The sequence below is a fragment of the Prinia subflava genome, chromosome 2 (genome assembly GCF_021018805.1).
Source record: "Prinia subflava isolate CZ2003 ecotype Zambia chromosome 2, Cam_Psub_1.2, whole genome shotgun sequence".
Classification (NCBI taxonomy): domain Eukaryota; kingdom Metazoa; phylum Chordata; class Aves; order Passeriformes; family Cisticolidae; genus Prinia; species Prinia subflava.
This window is the reverse complement of record NC_086248.1, coordinates 113,477,312-113,496,066: the sequence shown is the minus strand read 5'-3', so window position 1 is coordinate 113,496,066 and position 18,755 is coordinate 113,477,312. Positions and strand designations below refer to the sequence as shown.

At 68.9% G+C, this 18,755-nt stretch overlaps 3 protein-coding genes across 4 annotated transcripts in view; 1 reads left to right on the top strand and 2 right to left on the bottom strand.

The window, feature by feature from the left end:
• LOC134547583 (phosphofurin acidic cluster sorting protein 1-like) overlaps positions 1-1,457 on the top strand; it is a 52,200-nt gene extending 50,743 nt beyond the window's left edge. The window contains exons 22-24 of the mRNA XM_063391709.1: positions 18-241; positions 411-524; positions 622-1,457. Coding sequence (XP_063247779.1) covers positions 18-241; positions 411-524; positions 622-737 — 454 coding nt within the window. The 3' untranslated portion in view covers positions 738-1,457. The remainder of the gene's footprint in view (positions 1-17; positions 242-410; positions 525-621) is intronic.
• A 190-nt stretch (positions 1,458-1,647) lies between these two features.
• On the bottom strand, positions 1,648-16,598 carry LOC134547580 (cullin-9-like). 2 transcript variants are annotated; one of them, XM_063391705.1, is made up of 29 exons: positions 16,576-16,598; positions 13,039-13,187; positions 12,220-12,720; positions 11,974-12,109; positions 11,577-11,767; positions 10,735-11,098; positions 10,018-10,219; positions 9,492-9,702; positions 9,213-9,406; positions 8,869-9,089; positions 8,523-8,754; positions 8,032-8,137; positions 7,514-7,741; positions 7,303-7,393; positions 7,060-7,231; positions 6,451-6,556; positions 6,195-6,290; positions 5,950-6,125; positions 5,313-5,446; positions 5,061-5,240; positions 4,715-4,830; positions 4,252-4,434; positions 3,809-3,966; positions 3,477-3,687; positions 3,218-3,386; positions 2,969-3,114; positions 2,676-2,793; positions 2,104-2,300; positions 1,648-2,024 (listed from the first exon to the last, which is right to left on the bottom strand). In XM_063391705.1, exons 2-29 carry the CDS (start codon positions 13,135-13,137, stop codon positions 1,740-1,742), a joined length of 5,223 nt encoding a protein of 1,740 aa, XP_063247775.1. In that variant the 5' UTR covers positions 13,138-13,187; positions 16,576-16,598; the 3' UTR covers positions 1,648-1,739. The 2 variants fall into 2 exon arrangements, with proteins under 2 accessions (XP_063247775.1, XP_063247774.1); XM_063391704.1 differs by lacking the exon at positions 16,576-16,598 and adding an exon at positions 15,360-16,109.
• Positions 16,599-17,122: 524 nt separating this feature from the next.
• Positions 17,123-18,744, bottom strand: MRPL2 (mitochondrial ribosomal protein L2). Its single transcript, XM_063391714.1, has 6 exons — positions 18,465-18,744; positions 18,244-18,385; positions 18,047-18,162; positions 17,847-17,957; positions 17,457-17,530; positions 17,123-17,366 (listed from the first exon to the last, which is right to left on the bottom strand). The coding sequence occupies exons 1-6, from the start codon at positions 18,712-18,714 to the stop codon at positions 17,154-17,156; spliced, it is 906 nt and encodes a 301-aa protein (XP_063247784.1). The 5' UTR covers positions 18,715-18,744; the 3' UTR covers positions 17,123-17,153.
• Between the last annotated feature and the right edge of the window lie 11 nt (positions 18,745-18,755).

The following is an 18,755-nucleotide window of genomic DNA, read 5'->3' as shown; positions in this document are numbered from 1 at the left end:
CTGCCCGTGCTGCCCAGGTCCCCGAGCCCCGGCGTGGAGGTGATGGGCCTGCAGGTGGACTACTGGACAAGCCAAGGGCCCGAGAGGAGGAAGGAGGGCGACAAGCGCGAGATGGGGGTCAAGAACACGCTCAAGAGCAACTTCCGCTCGCTGCAGGTCAGCCGCATCCCCAGCACCGGGGAGCCGGTGCCCCCCAGCACCATGGCCATGACCGTGGTCACCAAGGAGAAGAACAAGAAAGGTAACCAAGCCACGGGCCTGTGCAAACAGGGCCTGTGCAAACAGGGCGGGGGGATCCCGCAGGAGGGCAGGGCTGAGATGCGGCCCAGCCGATGCACTGGGGCAGGGGCTCCCATTTAGGGCCGGGTGGGGACGTCCTAACGTTGTTCTTGTCTGGCCTTGGTCCCTAGTGATGTTCCTGAGCAAGAAACCAAAAGAAAAAGACTTGGAACCCAAGAGCCAAGTGATTGAAGGGATCACACGCCTCATCTGCACAGCCAAGCACCAGAACACCATGCTGCGAGGTGAGGGCAGGTACCAGCCCCTGGGGCTGTGCTGGGGCAGACCAGGAGCACAGGCTGCTCTGGTGGGGCTGTGCCTCACTGCGCCCTCTCCTCTCAGTCTCCATAGATGGGGTGGAGTGGAACGATGTCAAGTTTTTCCAGCTGGCAGCACAGTGGCCAACACACGTCAAGTACCTCCCTGTGGGCATCTTCGGCTACTCGAAGAATGTGTGAGACACTGGGGCATCCCTGGAACGGAGCTGTACTGGGTTGCAGGAGGAGACAGGGAGCTGGACATGCTCTCGTGCCCATCTTCTGCAGACCAGTCCCTGCCTGCTCAGTGCAGGGGATACCACACCTGCCCCCTGTGGGCCAAGACCCGTGAAGGTGAGGCCAGCGAGATCGGGTCCATGCACCCTCCGACACCAGCGAGGACACCACGCCATCTGCCCCCCGTGTCCCCCAGCAGCAGCCTGGGACAGGGGTTGGCATGAGCCAGCAGGGCCCCAGGAAGGGCTCTGGGCCCCGCTCCCCGCAGATGCCCCTGCCAGGCCAGCCCTGTACCAGCCAGGGTCCCAGCCGGGCTGGACCCCGGCAGGTTCCCCAGGGCTGCAGCCAGCCAGACTGCTCTGTGCAGGGGCAGGTGCTGAGCGGGGCCCGCCTCCCCTGTACCCCCATTGCCAGCCCCACTGCCAGCCTTGCACTGCTGTGCTGGCCCCGCCCTCCGCAGCACAGCCTCAGCAGCTTTCCAGTCCCCCTGCAGCCCTGCTGCTGAGGCTGTCCTCTTCATCTCCCCATCTCTTCCCAAGAAGCCCTACCCCACGGTGCTGCCAGCTGGAGGTGTGGGATGAGGGCACCTGAGTTTTTTTTTTTACAAGATTCTATTTTTTTTAAATTTATTGTATGGTTACTTTTCGGGATTAATTTTAATAAATTAATGTTACCATTATGGCAGAGGGTGTGTGTGTACCCCCCCATGTCTGAGGGCATGACTCAGCACAGGTGGGAGAGAAGAAATTTGGCCAAGGTGCAGCTACCACAACCACTGGAGCAAACATGACTGCCAGGGCTGCTTGAGTACACAGGGTATGGCCTGGCCACACTCCCTGCTATGCTCCCCGACACACTACAGGGTGGGACTGGGTGAAGGTTGGTTCATTTATTTATATAAAACTCACACGTGCTTAGGAAGAGACAGACTGGATTCAGCCTGAGCCCTCCCAGACAGGTCCTCGTCTACCTGAAGGTGGAGAAAGTCTGTCTCCTTTCAGCGGAGGCCGGGCTCGCTGCGGTCTTGATCTCTACAGTCTGGAAGGCAACCTGTGGCTGGACCTGAGACATGGGGAGCGCTGTGGGCTCAGCACAGACGTACTCCAGCACCTGGGGCCGCCCCTCCTGGCGCCGCACGTAGCCCTGGTGCAGCAGGTGCAGGATGCAGGACAGCACGTCCACGCTGTGGCAGCAGAAGCTCAGGAACTGCACACCAGGCCCCAGCTCTCCCTTCTGGCAGGCGTCGATCACCTGCGGCAGCAAGGGAGCCCCGCTGCAGTGGCTGTGGCCCCCGTACAGCCCCAGTGCAGCCCCCGTGCGGCCCCCGTACCCTGAACACCAGGCTGTCCACGTGCAGCTGCTTCTCGGCCTTGAGGATGCGGGCAATGAGGCAGCACAGCACGTTCCTCTTCCTCTCCAGGGCGCTCACCTCGGCCCTCTCCGTGCGCAGGTACCGCTGCCGGGGCAGCAGCCGCAGCCGGCGCCCACAGCCCTGCGCCAGCGCTGCCCGGTTCAGCCGCAGGGCACCTGCAGCCAGCACCAGCCAGGCTCAGCCGGGCCTGCAGCTGGGTCTGCAGGAGCCCTGGGACACCCGTGGGGCTGGGGGAGCTGAGCTGGGCCTGCAGGAGCCCTGGGACACCCGTGGGGCTGGGGGGATCGAGCTGGTCCTCCTGCGGCTGCCTGCACCGCTGCCACCCCAGCCCTGTGCCCATGCCCTGTGCACAGCCATACACAGGCCCCAAACACCAACCACCCACGCTGCCCCACAGCTGTGCATGGCCCCAGCCCATGCTGCCCTCAGGCCCAGCCAGGCACACACCCCATGGCCCCCAGCACCCACACGTGCCCCAGCCCCTCTGCAGCCCCGCAGCCCCTGGGGGATCAGGCCAGCCCCACACTCACCCCCAGCAGTGCAGCTCCCCTGCAGCACGCCCTGCCCGTGGGTCAGCGGTGTCAGCGCGTGGTGCAGCAGCTCAGCCGGCAGCCCCGTGGCCTGCAGCAGGGCCTCCACAGACACCTCCTGCAGCGCGGGGGCGAGGGCAGGGCTGGGGCTCGCTGGCCACAGGCCCGGCCCAGCCGTGGGCTCCGTGCCCCAAACGTCGCTGGAGAGCCCAGCAAGGGGAGGGAAGGGAGGGCACGGCCTGCCCAGCTCCAGCCCCGGCCCCCGCGTGGCCCCAGTGCAGCCCCGGCCCTACCTGGGCGCTGTTGAAGCGCAGCAGGATGCACATCTGCAGCGTGGACACGTGCAGCACGCAGTCTCCAAACTGCAGCTCGGCGTGGCCCAGCCACGTCCACTGCAGCCGGCAGGGCTTGGTGCCCTCCCAGCCCGGCTGGCTCTGGCCTGCTGGGACAGGGGCGGTGCCAGGACGGGTCAGCCCTGCCGGGCCCCGCTCGTGGCCAAGCTGCCCTGGCGGCTCCGGGCACAGCCCGGCCCCAGCACTCACTCTGCCGGCAGAAGTCAGCAAACTCCTCCAGGGGGGAGCTCAGCGCCGCCGGGAAAATCCTCGCGGGGTTCTCCATGTAGCACAGCGGGGACACGGGCCAGCAGCGCGGGGACAGGGCCAGCACTGCCACCTCGGCCACCACAGCCCCCTCTGGGGCCGTTCCCAGCACCTGGCATGGGGCACCGGGGCAGCTCCAGCTGGGCACTGGGATCCCCCCAGGAAAGCCGGCGGCTCTGCCTCCCCGCCGCCCTCCCCTCACCTCCTCCGGGCCCGTGCCCGGCTCCAGCAGCCGCCTGTCCCGCTCCTGCAGCTGGAAGAGGCGGAACTGGCGCTGCAGCTCCTCCGACTCGGCCAGGTCGCTCAGCATCCCCTGGGGAAAGCGGCTGGGGAAGCAGAGCCCCAACTGCTCCACGACGCCTCCTTCCAGCCACGAGGGCCCCTGTGCCAGCAGCCGGTCCCCCAGGTAGAGCCTGCCGGGCCCCCGGCCTCGGTCAGCGCCAGCCCGGCCGTGGCAAGGGCGCGGCAGGAGCAGCGCTGCCACGGCAGGCTGGGCTGCACGGGCCCTGCTGCGGGGACACGCAGCAGCCTCACCTGTAGAAGTGCTCAAAGCTGTGGGCCAGCTCCAGGCCGCTGAAGACCACAAAGGGCTCCAGGAACCGCTGCAGCCGCTCCGGAGGCCCCGCGCCGCCCGCGGCCCCGCGCAGCTCCCGGATCTGCACGTCGAGGTAGCGCGCAAACTGCTCGCTCACCTGCAGGGACAGGGCCGGCTGCAGCAGGGCTCAGCAGGGCCCACGGGGCCGGGCTGGGGCCGCGTCCCTGGGGGAGCAGCCGGGGAGCTCCGGCGCTCCTGGGCAGCGGCCCGAGGCAGGAGCGGGCCAGGGCCAGGCCCACGCTGCCACGAGCACCACACACCCGAGCTGGGCACCTCCAGGGAGCCAGGGCAGGGCTCTGTGGGCCGGGGGAACGGGACAGCCCCACCCAGAGCCTCCCCAGAGCCGTGCCCAGGGCGGTGGGGCCGCACTCCCTCGACTCACATGCAGGGCGGCCAGGAAGGAGAGCTGCAGCAGAGCCCCCGCAAAGCCCTGGCCCAGGGCCAGCACGAAGGCGGCCTGCTGGCCAAAGAGCTCCTCCGTGGCCCTGCGCAGGCGCTGGTACAGCCGGCAGTAGCGCTCCGCGAGGTCCGGTGCCTGCCCCGCCGCCTGCAGGAACCGCTGCACCTGTGGGAGCAGCGCCGGGGCTGAGGCAGAGCAGGAGAGCCCCTGGAGCAGCCCTGCCCTGCCCTGCCCTGCCCTGCCCTGCCCTGCCCGGGGCCCTGGGGCTCGGGGCTGCCACGCCGGGAGCGCAGCTCAGGGCCGGGCAGGGGCTGTGGGGGCACCACGGGGACACAGCACAGCCCTGTGCCCTCCCCACGCTCCCAGGGCACTGCCAGACCCCACTCCCTGCTCCAACCACCCGGGGCAGGTCCCACACCCCTCCCACGGGCCCTCCCAGCTCTACCTGCTGCTGCACCACGCCCCGCCAGCACTGCGAGATTCCCCACAGGCCGCTCGACTGCTCCACCGCCGCCTGTGCACTCCTGGCCAGCTCCTCCTTGTTCTTGCCCTCCTTCCCACCTGCCAAGGGTCAGGCTCAGGGGGCTCCACGGGCAGGCCCCGCACACCCACCCGCCCCAGCAGGGCTGAGGGGACGCCGGGCAGGCACGGCCGCTGCTGGGGCACGGCCACAAGCCCTCCCCACTCTGTGCCCCCGTGCCAGAGGGCACTGCCAGAAGAGCCCCACGGCCACAGCCCGGCCCCGCAGCAGCCCCGCCCAGCCCGGGGCAGGAGGCAGCCCCGGCTCTCACCGGCTGCTGCTCGGCTCTGCTCCGCCTCGGCGCCGCCGGGGTCCACGTGCACCAGGAGCCGGGTGAGGCGGCGCACGCTGGGCCCGAGGGCGGCCCCGCGGCCCGCGGCACGGCCCGGCAGCTCCTCGCTCTCCAGGTACTCGCTCAGCAGCCACGCCAGGGCGCTGACACCAGCGGGGCCTGCGGGGCGACCGCGCTCAGGGCTGCGCCTGCCCGGGCACGGCGCGGCCGCGGCCCCGGGGCGCGGGGTACCTGGGCTGGTGATGCTCTGCACCAGGGGCGTCACCAGGGCCTCCCAGAACGTCCTGCCCAGCGCCCGCGCTGCCTCGGCGTCGGGAAGGAAGCGGCTGGCGAAGGCCTGCTCGTGCTGCAGCGCCCCGTTCAGCCTGCAACAGCCCCCGGGCAGCGCACGGTGCCGGGGCTGCAGAGCTCCAGGGGAAAGCAGGGCACAGCTGCCCCTGCTCTGCCCTGTGCCAGGACACCGGGGCTCGCCGGCCCCACGAGCCCCCAGCAGCCAGGGAGGGCCCTTCGCTGTCTCTGGGACCTGCCCCAGTGGCTCTCGGAGCCCTCACAGCCCCTGCCAAAGGGGACTGGGCAGTGCCTGTGGCCACGAGATCCTGCTGTGCCTGGCTGGCCTCTGTCAGGATGTGCTGGCCCTGGTGGGGGACCAGCATCCCCCTCTGGGGGCCTGGCCCAGCTCAAACCCAGGGGACCCCAGGGTGGCCCTGCCCATCCAGGAGCTGATGGGCAGCAAGAGCAAGGGCCCCTCCTGCCCACATGGCACAGCCGCTGCTCCTTTCCCAGCCCTGCAGCCCCTCACAGGCTGCCAGCCACGTCCCCGGGCCCCGGCACACCGGGGACACGGTGGCACAGCCAGGACACGGCTCACCTGCCAAAGAGCTGCAGCAGCTGGCCCCGGTCCCGGCGGATCTCGTGGCTCCAGGCGTGGGCGCGAGCGGCGCAGGACAGGAGCGTGCGCCGGCACAGCTGCTCCCTGAACAGGGGCCACAGGGTGGGCTTGGGCCCCAGCACCTCGATGCCACGCACGCGTGTGTCGATGCCGCCCTGCGGAGAGCAGCGCCCTCAGTCCCTGGCACGGCCCCCGCCGCCCCCAGCCCGGCCCCGCTCCCCTACCTGCTGGCACCGCTTCACCCGGATCTGCACCACGGGCCAGAAACGGCTCATGTTCTCCAGCAGCACCACTCTGCTGTCCGAGGGCAGGATGCTCACCTGCACCGAGACACGCAGCCCTCAGCACACAGGCAGCTGCAAAAGGCTCCGCAGCGCAGCTCCTGCCAGTCCCACCTCCCCTCACACCTCCCAGGGCCTCAGCCAGGGCCACAGCTCCCCGGGCTCGGGCAGGAGCAGCCCCTCTCCCACGGGCACTCACCGCATTGAGCTCCGTCCTGATGGTGGCAGGGCTGTCCCCGCCCAGCACCACCACCCGGGATGGCATGTAGCTGGAGTCCTCGCTGGCCACCAGCATGCTCAGCTCCCTGCAGCACAGCACAGCAAGCACGGGGCTGCCCCGCCGGGCCCAGCTCCCAGGACAGGGCCCCGACAGCCCCAGCCCTGCCGGCCGTGTCCCTGTGTCCCCAGGATGGGGCACTGGCACAGCCGTGTCCCTCTGTCCCCAGCACAGGGCACTGGCACAGCCATGTCCCTGTGTCCCTGGGATGGGGCACTGGCACAGCCATGTCCCTGTGTCCCTGGGATGGGGCACTGGCACACCCGTGTCCCTCTGTCCCCAGCACAGGGCACTGGCACAGGCGTGTCCCTCTGTCCCCAGCACGGGCCCCGGCACAGCCGTGTCCCTCCGTCCCCGGGATGGGGCCCTGGCACAGCCGTGTCCCTCTGTCCCCAGCACAGGGCCCTGGCACAGCCGTGTCCCTCTATCCCCAGCACGGGCCCTGGCACAGCTGTGTCCCTCTGTCCCCAGCACGGGGCCCTGGCACAGCCCCCAGGCCCTCCCTGCACAGCCTCTCCAGCCCAGCCCCACCTGATCACCACCCCAGCCTGCAGGTGCACGGTGATGCAGTGGGAGCCGCTGCTGCCGTTGGACTCCCAGTAGGTCCTGGGGTTCCTGTCCGTGAGCCTGCCGGCCTGCTGGGGGTTGGACGAGACCTGCACCTTCTCCCAGCACTTGTCCTCCTTCACCTCCGTGCTGGAGCCTGTGGGCAGAGCACAGGGAGCCTCAGCCCCCGAGCCTGGGCTCAGCTCCCCCGCCTCTGCCTGCGCTCACCTCTGCACAGGTTGTGCAGGAAGACATCGAAGAAGGGGATGCAGATGGGCTGCTGCCTGCGGCGGTGCTCCTCGATCTGCCCCAGCACCAGCTGTGGGACGGGGCAGGCTCTCACCAGGGCCCAGCCCTGCTCCCCTCAGCCCCGCACGGCTGTGCCAGGCAGGGAGCACAGGGACAGCCTGCTGCCCCCACACCCAGCTCCCCAGCCCACCTGGATGCAGCCGGCCAGGACGCTGCTGCTCAGCTCCTTGTAGAGCCCGGCGTACCTCTCACACTCTGCCAGCAGCTCGAGCAGGGCCGGCGCCGGCGGCGGGACCGTGCTGTGCTTTTCCAGGGCTCTGGACAGCGCCTCGTGGGCACCCACGTGGCACATCACCACCACACAGTCCTTGCTGGCGCTGCCCAGGCGGTGCAGGAAGCCAACAACCTCCTGCAGCACCTGCTGAGACGCAGCCCTGAGCGGACGGGGTGCTGCTGGCAGCTCCTCACCCCCGGCTGCAGAGCTGTGGCTCCATTCCTCCCATCCCAGCCCCACCAGCACCACCAGAGCCTGGCCAGGCACAGCCAGACCGGGCAGGGCCACCAGGACACGGCCAGGGCCAGGACAGCCTCGGGCACGAGGCTGGGCTGCCACCGGCGGGGCCCTGCTTGCCCAGCGCCAGGCCCGGCCGGGACACGGCCAGCACGGCCACCCCTGCCCGCCTGCCGGCCCTGCTTGGGCCCCCTCACCTCCCAGCTGCTGCTGTGGCTGCTCAGCAGGGACACGCAGGGCTCCACGCACTCGTGCCAAGGCAGTACATCCTCCTCGTAACTGTCCAGGAACTTGTTCAGGATCCTGGGTGACCGAGTGGCCTGCTCAGGCCGGGAAACAGGGACAGCAGTGCTGCAGGCAGCCCTGCTCCCCTGCCCCACCTGGAAGGGACCTCTCAGGCACTGGGAACCAGGGCTCCCCTGGCACCTTGCACACCCCACCAGCACCCAGGCGCGTCCTCTCTGCCCCTGCGTGTCCCCCCCGGCAGCCAGGCACCGCTGCTGTGTGCCCACGTGGCCCCGTGCCCCAGGACACTGCCATCAGCCCCTGCCTGTGTGCTGGGCTCAGCCTGTCCCCAGTGAAGAACAGCCCCAGCAGGACCCACAGACACGCCTGGGGCTCCCCAGCAGCACCACCGGCACTCACTCCCCTGCTGAGGGGCCCAGAGCCCCCAGTGCCCTGCACCCACCTGAGGATGCTCAGGCTCGCGGCCCTCTCCGAGCCCAGCAGCTCCAGGCCCCGCAGCAGCAGCTGGAAGCAGCCGCGGTCCCGCAGCAGCTGCGCCCCCTGCCCAGAGGGGACAGGGCCTGGGCCGCAGAGCTGCCGCTCCAGGGCCACCAGCACCTCCTTGGACAGGCTGCCATCGCCCAGGGCACCCAGCAGCTCCCGCACGCCCTCCGGGTCCAACGGGACCTCTCTGCCTGCCACGACAGGCACACCTGAGCCGGCCCGGCCCCGCCGCGGCAGCAGCGACCCTGGGGCGCTCTGCCCTGGGCCGGCAGCCCCGGCCCCGCAGGGCGGGCGGGCAGCGGTACCTGCTGCCGCCTCCGGGCCCGGGGGCAGCCCGTGCTCCGCCAGGCGATTGAGGGCGCTGAGGGCCAGCCCTGCCCGCGGGCAGGCGCCGCTCGGCCCGGCCCTCCAGCAGCTCTGCAGCACCGCCAGCAGATCGGCGCTCGCCAGCTGCTCCGCCAGGCCCCGGTGCCCGTCCACCAGCGCGTTCACCACCAGCAGCCCGTTCTGCACCGCCGATGAGCCCCTGCAGGGACACGGCCGTGCCACTCTCTGCCCAGCACTCGGCCTGCCCTGCGCCCACGAGCCCCTGCCCGCCCGCCCGTCCTTCCCCTGCCCCGGCCCCGGCCCTGCCCGCGCTCTGCCCTACCCTGGGACCCTCTGCACGGTGCTCAGGGCCGCAGGGATGCTGCTCAGCAGGCCGGCGCAGCCCTCGCCGGAGGCAGAGCCGATGCTGGCAAAGATCTCCCGCATCATCTGCGCGTCGCCGCGGCTCCAGGGCGAGCGCGTCCCGCCGGCGCCTCCCGCCTCGGCGTCCGCCGCTCCCAGCAGCACCTTCAGGGCCTGCGGGGCACGAGCAGCGCAGGGCAGCGGCCCCTCCAGCCCGCCCGGGCCGGCCCTGCCCAGCCCCGGCAGCCCGGGCACTCACCGCCAGCCCGGCCTGCTGCACCAGCGCCGAGCGGCCGTGCTGCCGCATGCGGGCCAGCGCGGCCCGCACGCCGCCCGCCGTGGCGAAGGGCACCCGCCACTCGCGGCGGGCCAGCAGCAGCACGGCCAGCAGCCGCAGCGTCACCGCCACCAGCGCCTTCTCTGCCGCCTCCGAGCTCAGCAGCTCCACGGCCACCTGCACCAGCTTCTCCCTGCGTGCCACGGCACCCTCAGGAGGAGCCTCCTGCTGCCGCTGCCACCCCACAGCCTCGGGCTCCGCCACAGCCTCGGGCCCTACCAGCACATCGGGCCTTGCCTGTGCTTTATGCCCCTCCAGCCGCCTCCCTCCTGCCTTCCCGCAGCCGGGACAGTCCCCCAGTGATCCTGCCTGGGACAAAGGGACACAAACCCCCCTCTCCCCTTGCACTCGCCGCCCCTCGCACTCCCGCCGCCGCCTCCCGCTCTTCCCGCTGGCGCTGCCCCCGCCCTGCCCTCAGGGCCCTCCCCAGGCCGCGCCCAGGACTCACCCGGCACCGCCGCTGCCCAGCCCGCCCTGGGCTGTGCCCACTTGCTGCTCCCACTGCGGCTCCTCCTCCAGCACCTTCAGGATGCGCCTGAGCCCAGCCAAGCGCAGCCCCAGCGCCGAGCTGCTGCTCTGGATCCCGTCCAGCAGAGCCGCAATCTCGGCCAGCGAGCCGCCCTCACTCGGGCCCTCGGAGCTGCCCAGCACTGGTGGAGGGACGGAGGCGTCAGGGCGGCGGTGACACCTCCAGCAGCTCCCGGGGTGCCACACACAGCCAGCACCCACAGAGCCAGCGCCCACAGAGCCAGCGCCCACAGAGCCAGCCCCCACAGAGCCAGCGCCCACGGGGACACCCACAGAGCCAGCGCCCACAGAGCCAGCCCCCACAGAGCCAGCGCCCACAGAGCCAGCCCCCACAGAGCCAGCGCCCACGGGGACACCCACAGAGCCAGCGCCCACAGAGCCAGCCCCCACAGAGCCAGCGCCCACAGAGCCAGCGCCCACAGAGCCAGCGCCCACAGAGCCAGCACCCACAGAGCCAGCACCCACAGAGCCAGCACCCACAGAGCCAGCGCCCACAGAGCCAGCGCCCACAGAGCCAGCCCCCACAGAGCCAGCCCCCACGGCCCCCGTGCCCTGCCCAGAGCCCTCCCCTGCCTGTGGGGGCAGCGGTGCCGCTGCCAGCACCGCGCCCGTGCCCCAGCGGGTGGCAGGACATTACCCTGGCCCTGCTCCTCCGACGCCTCCGGCAGGAGCAGCCCTTCCCTCTCCAGGAGCTCGCTGAAGAGCTGCGAGTCCGAGCGCACCGCCGCGCCGCGGGCCTGGGCCGGCCCCGGGGCCGCAGAGCGCTCTCCCTCCGCCGCCTCGGCCGTGGCGCCCTCGGGGCCGCTGCCGCCCTCCGAGGGCGCCGCCGCGCTCCCTGCGCCGCCCCGCTCCGGGCCCCGAGCGGGGAAGAGCCGGGCGTAGACGCGGGAGCCGCGCAGCTCCCGCAGAGAGCGGCCCTGGCACCGCTGCTCCAGCGCCCGCAGCACCTTCCGGGCCAGCTCCGCGGGCACCGACAGCTCCGGCAGCGCCTCCTCGTCCACCTCCCGCAGCCGATGGCGCCGGGTTAATCTCGGGCTCACCACGCACCCCGCGGCCCCGGTGGCGGCCTCGGGCACCAGGAACACCAAGGCCACCCCGCCACAGGTGCCCAGGGCCGCTCCCCACTGCCACCCTGCCCTGGCTGTCCCCAGCCCGACTCCCGCCGGCCCACCCCTCCCAGCCGTGCTCAGCACCCTCCTGCGGTGGGCACAGTGACCCCACGGCCGTGCTACGCCTGCCAAACCTCGCTGGACTGTCACTCTTCCAGTCGGGGGACACTGCCTGTCCCCTCATCTCCACTCCCTGCTCTGCTGGCCAAGCTCTCCACGCTTTCCCCATCCCCACTCACCCTCCCGTTGCTGCTGTCCCATCCCGGCTGTCCCTGCACAGCTCCAGCTGCCCTCTCCTCTGCCTCTGCTCCCTTCCCTGATGTTCCCTTTGCTCCTCCTTCCATTCCCCGGCTGCAGGCACGGCCCCCACCTGCTCTCCCCGGTGCTGCTGGATGAGACGGGCGATCTCCTGCTGCTCCTGTGCCTGCAGCTTCCTCACAAAGAAGAGCAGCTCCCACCACTCGGCGCGGCTCAGCGCCTCCGCAGCCCCAGGCAGCGGCTGCCCCAGGTAGGGCAGGGAGTACAGCCCGCCCCGGGGCCTGCGCAGGAACGGCCGTGGAGCTGCAGGGGAGCAGAGCAAGGGAGGCACGGTCAGCTCTGCCAAACCCCCAGCCCCTGCTGCACACTCCTCATTCCCCAAGGAAAGAACTCATGGTGGGCAGAAGAGGTCCCCACCGTACCATAGCTGGCTGGGAGAAAGGAAGGTGACAGGAGGGCAGTTGGGAAAGCTGGAACATGCTTGAAGGAGACCAACTCCTGCTGCTCACCTGCTCTCAGTCTGTGGTTTCGTGTCAGGGTGTTCACCTTCTCCTGGCCCTCCAGCTCCTTTTGCTCTGCAGGGCCAATGATCTCAACCATGTGCCAGTGAACCCAGTACGTACAGCCCAGAGCTTGCCAGTACACCTGAGGGGGAGAGCCCAGAACACCCAGCTGGGGGAAGGCAAGGCCCAGCCCGCTGTCCCCACGCAGGGCTGCCCAGGAGAGCAGACACCCCCCGCTCCCTGCAGCCATACCTGCACCGGGGGCATGCCGTCGTTGCTGCGGCGGAACTCGCCCTCATCGCCGGCGCTGACCTGCTCGTAGTCCTCGAGCATGCGCACCCTCATGCCGCTCGCCAGCGTGGCCTGCACGTACTCCACGTAGCTGCTGCGGCTCGGGAAGGCCGAGCGCGTCTTGAAGCTCACGGGCTCCTTTGCCGGGGGTGCGGGGGCTGCTTCGGCAGCAGGGCCAGCCGGGCCCTGGTGCTGGAAGATGGAGCGCGCGGGGCACGGCCGCAGCTCTGCCCCGTGCCGGTGGCTCCAGCCCATGGCGTGCACCAGCTCCGAGATGAGGTTTGCCATGGCCATGCTGAACTCAAACTCCTGCTGCACAGGGCTGCTCTCCTCAGGGACGGTGCTGGGCACGGCACAGCCCTGCTGCTCCTCTCCCTGCTCTGCGCCACCGCTCAGCCTGTCCAGCAGAGAAGTTACGCGCAGGTAGCGCTTCACCAGCACCAGCAGCTGCTTCCCGGGGATCTGCAACCAGCACAGCTCTCACTCAGCCTGCACAGCACCTCCAGCCCAGCCCCTGAGCTCCTTCCCAGGCAGGCTCCCAGGAGAGCTCCACGCCAGCGGCAGCAGCAGAGCCCTCTCAGCCCCCCTGCCCTCCCTGCTGGCACACCAGGCTCTCCGGGTGCCTCTCAGCAGCCTCAGCTCTCCCTAGAGCCAGCCCTGCTCACCTGCCCACCCCCAGCTCCCCTCCTGTCCCGCACGAGGGTGCCAGCCCTGGCCCCACTGCCACCCCTGTGCCCCTCCTGCCCCACAGCCCAGGGCGGGGGGCGGCTCTGGCCCCACCTGCGGGAGGTGAATCCCCTCGAAGGACAGGCGGTGCTCTGCAGGGGATGTGACCTCAGCAAACAGCTCCAGCAAGGTGCAGCGGCTCTCAAAGTCCATGTGCTGCTCAATGCCATCCTGCTGGATCAGGGACAGCAGCACACGGGCCCCTGCAACAGCAACAGAAACTCCTCAGGCCCCAGGGAGAGACCCTCACCCCACCCTCCCTGCCACAGACACAGCTGCAGGGAAGGAACAGCTTTGCTGCTCCGTGTCACCTCATCCACGTGCTGGCCCTTCCTCTGGAGTGGCAACATTTTGCTCCATGGTGTGTTTTTTCTTACCCCTAATGCTGCAAGATTCTCACAAAGTGGAACCCCAAATAACTGATTCCAGAACAGAGTCCCAGGGAAGAAGTCAAGTCCTAGCCTGAATCAGCCCCTCATGTGCCCCACTTCAGAGCTGCACAAACTCAGGCCATAGGAAGGGAAAGCCAGAGCTCCTGTGGGGTTCATCACAACCAGCAACCTTCCAGGGGCACCCAGGCCTCATCACTGTGGCACTTCGAAGCCACAGCAGCGGCTCTTACATCAGAGAACTGGGTGAGGACCAGCCTCTACCCACCAGGGTTGTGTCAAGCCCTTTGGCACTGGTCTTCTGTGCAAGGGTACGTGGAAGGAGATTGTCTGTTCCTCTAAGTGTAACCAGTCAAGGACCTTTTCACTGCAAAACATCAAAGTAAGAGGGAAGCCATAAACAAGAACATAAAGAATCACAAACCTGACTGACAAATGCGAATGGATGCAGCGAGGAGAAATGAATCTGGTCAGTCACAACAATTAGTAAGGCCATCTGGACAACAATTAGTAAGGACATCTGGCGTGTGAGAATGATTATTTTTCAGTAGGATTATCTGATTAATTGGAATTGGCAAGGAACACAAAAGGGGGTGCAGAGAAAGGGATATGAAAGGTGCCAGTCATGTTTAAAGCACAGCTGGTCAGTGTGTTTGTCTGGCAGGCCTGTACCTGATCGACACAGTTTGTCCTACTTTCTGACTGAGTCTTTACTAAGTGTCTCTTGTGTGTGCTGCAGAGAGCGAGTGGCAGCTGCTGGTGAGACCTGCGTGAGTGGCATTTGGTGCCACAAGCTGGAGCCTTACTGGGGGTGTGGGAGCCCTGTGGAGTCAGACAGTGGAGTGAGTGAGAGCTGGAGGAGCCATCACCCTCGGGATCAAATTCCAGATTTGAGCTTGGAATGCCAGTTAGCAGCTGTACAGCTAACCCAGGTGAAATCACTCAGCTCTGATCAGGGCTGTAGGAGCCCTGGCCTGATGTGCCTGCTACTGGAGCAAGTGCAAGGCTCTTTCCAGTGCTAGTGCCTGGAGCTGGTGGGATCCTCGGTCATCAGCCACTGGGGGGAGAACAGCGTGTGTTCTGAAGAACACGCAGCTGCTGGAAGGGAGGCAAGTGGAGAGTTCAGCACCAGCAGCTGAAGCAGGATTGCCGTGCCTGGGGCCAGGGGAAAAGGGTGATTATCTGCATCTTTCCCAACCCTGCTGTGCATGTAATCCATTAGCAAAACTTTAAGCTGGAATAGCAAGGAGGAGGTCCTGGGTCCAGACCAAGGTATGAGGTGGGTGGTTGCTGATGCAACCCAAGGGATGTGTGAATGTGGACTGTGGAACAAAGGTGCTACAGGTTTAATAGCAAGCATCAGGCTTGACAAACTGATGAGCAGGAGGATCCCTGAGACTGGCAGAGGGGCTTGGATCCAGGCACAGGACAGAGGGGCCATACTGGTACTCAAGGGATCCATGAATGTGTGTGTACTTGTGAACATGGAAAGCAGTGTGTGCTGGCAGCAGTGACCTGTGTCTGCCGGACGAAGAGCAGGAGGGGACACGGCTGGCTGTGCTTGTGCTTATGTGAGTGCCCGTAAGTGTGTGCTGTCAGAGTCCTGCGTGTGTCTGTGCTCCAGGATGGGCACTCAGCTTTGCAGTTGAACCTGCAAATGGGAAAGTGGCAGCTGCACCTCTCAGCTTGAGAAACTCCCGACTGCCTAGGCTGGGCTCCAGCGGTGGAGCAGGAGAGGTGCTGGGGCTGCTAGAGGAAACAGCCACCCCTAACATTCCAGCACACTGCTAACAGCTAACCAGCATCCCAGCTCGGAAACCTGGCAGGGGAAGGAGTTCCTAACTCCCCAGAGCAGTCCAGGGCAGGCTGCAAGGTCCGGGCCGATGGCTCCCCTTTTCCCAGACACGCTGCTCCCCGGGCCCCTCACCGCTCTCCGGGCCCCTCCGTGCCCCGGCCCCTCCCGGTGCCCGGGCGGAGCAGCCGCACCTGCCCCGTGCGCGCCCAGCGCTCGCAGCATCTCGGCGGCGCCGCGGCGGATCCGCCTCTCCCGGTGGCGCAGCGAGGCCGTCAGCAGCTCCAGGGCTCCCGGCTCCGCGAAGGCGCCCGCCAGGGAGCCGATGCCGGCGTAGGCGCCCAGCACCCGCAGCGTGCTCAGCACGGAGCCCTCGGGCGGCCCGGCCTCGGCCAGCTGGCGCCGGGCCCGCCGCACCAGGCCCCGCACGTCGGCCTCCATCTCCAGGCGCCAGGCTCGGTCCGGCGGGACGCCCGCGCCGGGCGCCTCCCGCTGCCGTCCCGGCGCCCTCGGGGCGGGCAGCGCGGGGCAGGCGGCGCCGACCTCCTCCGCCGACATCCACAGCGAGATGCTCTCGGCCTCGCCCTCCGCGCAGGAGGCGCCTCCCGCCGCTCTCCGCTCCGGGCCGAGCACGCTCCAGCGCACCAGGAACTCCGGGCGGCCGCCGGGGCCCCGCCGCTGCCGGAGCAGCTCCTCGGGGCGGGCCCGCAGGCCGGGCCCCAGCTGCAGCAGCAGGGCGCCGCTGTGCTCCTCGTTCACCATGGCAGCGGCGCCGGCTGCGGACACACGCGGGAAGCAGGAGCTGCGGAGAGCTGGCTGAGGCACGCTATGGATAGAGATCCGTGTTCCTGAGTGGCACGGTGCTGGTGATACGGCAACGCAACCATTAAAACGTGCTGTTGTACTGGCTGTACTCGAGGACAGTGCTGTAAGCCCTTAACACAGTAAGTACCAGATATGGCTCACGTTCTCCTTGGAAAGCCGCATATATGTAGTTAGAAGATAACAGGGCACAACACAGTGATGTCTGGACCGTCAAACGGACTGTGGGCACGGCAGGAATAAGGACAGCAGCGCCCAGGAAGGGCAGCTTTCCCCAGGCAGCTCAGCAGTAACACCTGGCTGCGTGCTGATGGGGCGAGCCAGGCGGAGCCCACACGCTGGGTCAGCGCACACCTCAGCCAGGCGGGACCGGGCCGGGTGAGGGCCGGGCCTGGCCCGGGGCACGCGTGCCAAAGAGCGCTGGTGCGGGCCGGCCGCGCCCGCGGCAGCAGCACAGCTCCTTCCAGGCGCGGGCCAAGCGAGAGCTCGCCGGGCACCGAGCCCCGACCCGGCCCGGTTCGGCCGTACCCCTTGGGCCCAGCCCGCCGCCCGCCCTCCGCCGCGGGGCCGCCGGCGCCGCCGCGTTACCTCCGGCACCGCTCCCGCGCCGCTCCGGCCGCGGGCGCCTGCGCGGCCCCGCCCGACGGCGGCCGTGAGGGCCGGGCCTGGGCGGGCGGCGGGGACGGGCACCGCGGGACCGGGAGCCGCGCTGGGGAACGAGCGCGGCACGGGGAGCGCACAGGGACGGGCAGAGCGGGACAGGGAAGGGGCGAGGGAAGGACGCGGCAGCGGCCGGCGGCAGAAGTGGGGCCAGGGGGCGGTGAGGCGCTGAGGCCCATCATTCCGAGCTTCCCCTTCTGGAAGCCACCTTCCCGTCCGCTTGCCTTCACTGCTCCACAAGCTGAGGGTGAGAGAGGAGCTCGGGTGTCCTGCAGCTAGGTTTGACACGACTGTGCCAGCTGGCCTCACCGAGTCACCCACCAACCTCAAACTGCCGCCGAGGCAGTCCACAGCCCCACTCATCCCTCCACCAATCCCACTCCTCCAGGGACGGAACACCACCACACCAGAACTCAGCCCGCAAGAAAGGGAGAAGAGGCCCTGCGTGTAGAAGGCATCAGTAACGCGACAGCAGTGGCATGAAAAACGCTTTATTGGCCGCGGCATCACTCCGCTGCTTTGACCCGTGGCAGGTTGACGTAGCTCTTCATGGGTGGCAGGGGCTTGATCTTGCGGCCGGCCCAGCCGCCCTTGCGGTGCCACAGGCCCGTGTGCGGGCGCTTGCCCAGCCAGCGGTTCCGGCCCGCCTTCCCGATCACCCGCTTGTTGTGGTCCACGCTGGACACGCGGCCCACCGTGGCCACGCAGGTCTCCAGCACCTGGGGGACAGAGGAGAACTGCAGCCCTCCCCGGGGACACACAGCTGTGTGCCCAGGCAGTCGAGCCAGGGGACGGCACAGCTCCTTTACCTGCATATGCCTTTTGGAGGGCAGCTGCACGATGGCTGTCCCGTTCACTTTCCTCAGCAGCACCCCACAAGTACCTGCAGCAGGAAAGAGGGGAGGCAGCTGCCTCGAGCAGCAGGACAAACTGTCCAACCCTGTGGCAGGCACATCCCCGTGATGATAACACCCCAAAGCCTGTTGTACTAAACGCAGCACTTCTTGCTGACGACAGGGCCTTGAGGAATCAACAGGGCAGAGCTGGCCCAGCTTTTCTGGAGGGATGTGTTGCACTCTAACACGAGGAGAAGATGGCAGCTCCGTGTCATTAGTCACTCAGAGCAGTGCCCCCTGCCCTCCTGTCCCCCTGTGCTCAGCCAAACCCCCACGAACAGGGCTCCCTGCATGGGGACACACCAGCTGCCCGGATGTACTGCGCTCCCTTCCCAGGGTGGCTCTCCAGGTTGCAGATCAGCGTGCCGACAGGCAGAGCCCCCAGCGGGTACGCGTCCCCTTCTCTGGCTGACACTGCAAGACAGAAGCCGGCAAGTTGGGCACGGAGCAGCCGGCGAGCCCTCGGTGAGACGGGCACAGCTGCCCCCGGCCCTGGCGTGCACCTGCGATCCTGCCAATGTGCGGCGAGTTGGTGATGCTGTCCCCCGGCTGCATGTTCTCCGTGGCTATGATCCAGCGCTTGCGGTTGCCGCCGGCCACCAGGGCGATGTCAGCCGACCTGCACGGAGAGCCCGCGGTGGGTGAGCGGGGGCACGCCTGGGGACCGCCCGGGCCGGCCGAGCCCGCAGCCCGCACTCGCCTGCACGGGTCGTATCGGACGCTGATGACCTTCTCTGTGAAGGGCTCGGCCGGGGCCCCCTCCTCGTAGCGCAGGCGCTGGAAGTCGATCATGCGGTAGCGCCGCTTGTGTCCCCCGCCGATCCCCCGCACGCGGATGCGGCCTGCGGGACACGGGAGCGGCTGCAGGCGGGAGCCCCCGCGCCCGGCCGGCCCCGGCAGCCCGCCCGCCCGCCCGCGCACCTGTGTGATCGCGGCCGCCCGTCTTCTTCATGCCCACGGGCCGCACGGTGTACTTGGTCCGGCACTTCCACAGCGGGTCGGTGGTGCAGCGCGGCGCCGAGCCGCCCAGCCCGCGGCAGGCGGGAGGCGCCTGCAGCGGCGCGGGCAGGCAGGGCTGCGGGCCGGGCGGCAGCGGCGGGGGCCGGGCGCGGCGGGGGCCCGCGGACAGCAGGAGCGCCCCGAAGGCGCGGCACAGGCCCAGCGCCGCCATGGCCGCGGGGAGGTGCCGGGGGCGGGGCGGCCGGCAGGGGG

Coding starts and splice junctions, on each gene's coding strand:
- LOC134547580 (XM_063391704.1), bottom strand. CDS start 15,927: ATGGTGAACGAGGAGCACAGCGGCGCCCTGCTGCTGCAGCTGGGGCCC. Junction 5,241..5,312: donor GCAGAGCATCACCAGCCCAG/GTACCCCGCGCC, acceptor GTCGCCCCGCAG/GCCCCGCTGGTGTCAGCGCC. Junction 2,794..2,968: donor TGCGCTTCAACAGCGCCCAG/GTAGGGCCGGGG, acceptor CCCGCGCTGCAG/GAGGTGTCTGTGGAGGCCCT.
- MRPL2 (XM_063391714.1), bottom strand. CDS start 18,714: ATGGCGGCGCTGGGCCTGTGCCGCGCCTTCGGGGCGCTCCTGCTGTCC. Junction 18,386..18,464: donor GGGCGGCCGCGATCACACAG/GTGCGCGGGCGG, acceptor CGTGTCCCGCAG/GCCGCATCCGCGTGCGGGGG. Junction 17,531..17,846: donor GCAGTACATCCGGGCAGCTG/GTGTGTCCCCAT, acceptor TTCCTGCTGCAG/GTACTTGTGGGGTGCTGCTG.